This window comes from Marmota flaviventris, chromosome 2 (assembly GCF_047511675.1).
Source record: "Marmota flaviventris isolate mMarFla1 chromosome 2, mMarFla1.hap1, whole genome shotgun sequence".
In the NCBI taxonomy this organism is placed as follows: domain Eukaryota; kingdom Metazoa; phylum Chordata; class Mammalia; order Rodentia; family Sciuridae; genus Marmota; species Marmota flaviventris.
In genome coordinates this window covers 81,841,588-81,843,950 of record NC_092499.1, presented here as the reverse complement: position 1 = coordinate 81,843,950, position 2,363 = coordinate 81,841,588, and the positions used below count along the sequence as shown (strand labels likewise).

General features: G+C 38.3%; 1 protein-coding gene across 1 annotated transcript; it reads right to left on the bottom strand.

Annotated features, from left to right (window-relative positions):
* Positions 1-1,409: 1,409 nt before the first annotated feature.
* Positions 1,410-2,345, bottom strand: LOC114085020 (olfactory receptor 4F21-like). The gene has a single exon (XM_027926178.2). The coding sequence runs from the start codon at positions 2,343-2,345 to the stop codon at positions 1,410-1,412; it is 936 nt and encodes a 311-aa protein (XP_027781979.2).
* Between the last annotated feature and the right edge of the window lie 18 nt (positions 2,346-2,363).

The following is a 2,363-nucleotide window of genomic DNA, read 5'->3' as shown; positions in this document are numbered from 1 at the left end:
TTATGACCCAGTGAAGGAAACAACAGTTCCTTCTTGGGCCGTGTTCATTGAGAGCATTGTCACCAGTGTAGTATATGTCCTGCAAAGAGTAGCCTCTGGGGTGGGACATTCTAGAGTTCTCTGTTGTGGGTGAACATGTTGCCTAGATGAGTTATTCATGCTGGGTCCCTTGGCATGGAGTTTCCCCAAATTTTATAAGCTTCTAGATCATCTGATATGTCTTTTCTCACATTCAGAAGCAAACATGCAAAGGGCATTCATTATGATGTCTAGAATTGGAGGTTTTTCAAAATTTAAAAATGATCTGTGGGCTATCTTACATTTGTATGTGTGAATAAAAAAGAATCAAGCTATATTTTGGTCTATAGTTATAATTTTAAAACTGGAACTAAGATGCCAATTCCTGTCACAGAAGAAGTCAGATGACTTATTTTGATGGTAGATAATGGACATTTATGGTAGCTGAAGTAATATGTAGTCCATTGACTGGCTAAACCTTGCCCATGGGTGAATGGCCTCCCACAGCTGCTAGTTTTGTGATACATGTACAAAGTGGAGAATTAGAGAAGTATTTTTTTAGGAGACATAATTTTTTATGCTACATATTAGTTAGTATTACCAAGTTAAAATGAAAAACTTTAACTGGTACTTCTTTAAGTAACAAATCAATATTATGAAGTTTTTTTTTTAAATTGTTGATGGTTCTTTAATGTAAGAACCAGAAAGTCTACCTGACAGCTTGTACTGGCTTCATAAAATGCACAGAATATTATCTGTAACACAGATTGGAAATGCGAAAAATTTAAGGCATCCTTTAACAGTGAAACAATATTTCAGATGCTGTGCCCTTTAATTGAGACAATTTTAAATCACAGAGTTTGCATAGTTTCCTAGAGGGCTAAGGAACTTGCATTCCGTTACGTTTATGAGCATAATTATTCCCTCTTTCTTGGAATCATTTCCCCCCTGATTCTTCAAAAAACTAGTTCCAGTTCATCTTTGATATTTTTTTGAGGGAATCTAACCTAAATAATTAAGTAAAGCTACTAATTCTAAATACACAAACATTTGATTGATGAGTCCTTATTCAACATAGCAATTTTACTTGTGAACCTTCAGGGAAACAAAAGGAATATCATTATATCCTTTCTGGTGGTCAAATAATCACAAGATAAACCATACAACCTGGCTTGTACACATTGCATCTGTCCCAAAGAAAACCATATCACAGTGGATTCACATTTCCCATGGTAGTAAAAGCAATGAGTGAAACTTCTGTGGAGGAGTAGACATATGTTCAGTGAGATAGATGCCATGTTCAGTTGTCCAAATTAAATGTCAGATGTTCAGGTGGGAGTATCCAACAGGCATATGGATGCACAGTTTTAGAGCTCTAAAAATAGACGAGGTCAGCAAAATCTGTTGTAATGACCTTGCTTGTTCAGTCTTTGAATTGATATCTTTATATCTTTGTTTCTTAGTGTGTAGATGACAGGATTCAAGGCAGGTGTGATAGCAAAGTCAGCAATGAACAGATACTTGTCAATTGATGACGTGGGGAAAGGCCACACATAGAGAAACATACATGGAGTGAAAAACAGAACCACCACAGTGATGTGAGCTGATAACGTGACAAGGGCCTTGGACAAGTCCCCAGAGGAACGTTTCCAGACAGTGACCAAAATGAAGACATAGGAAAGCAGGAGCAGGAAGAAGGTGCCCATGCTCATGAATCCACTGTTGGCAGCAACGACAAACTCAAACTTTTCTGCATGTGAGCATGCGAGCTGTATGACCCTGGGAAAGTCACAGTAAAAGCTGTCTATTGTATTAGGACCACAAAAAGGCAAGTTCATAACAAAAGAAAACTGTGACATAGCGTGGATCACTCCTGTTACCCAGCCAATGACTACAAGTAAAATACATCTTTTGGGGCTCATAATGTTCAAGTAATGGAGAGGCTTACAGATGGCTGCATATCTGTCAAATGCCATGGCTATGAGCAGCACCATCTCCACTCCTCCCATCATGTGGATGAAACAGATCTGTATCATACAACCTTGGAAGGAAATTACTTTGTGTTCACTTAAAAGATCGAAGATCATCTTAGGAACTGTAGTGGAGGAAACCCACACATCATTGAAGGACAGGTTGGCCAGCAGGAAGTACATAGGAGAATGTAAGTGAGAATCAGCAATTACCAAGAAAACAATAAAGAGATTTCCCAGGATGATCCCTAAGTAGAGCAAGGAGAATGTCAATGTAAGAATAACTCTAGTTTCCCAAGAACCTGAGAGTCCCAGCAGCACAAACTCAGAAACCACAGAGCCATTCAGTCCATCCATTGTTTTGATTGTAAGAGC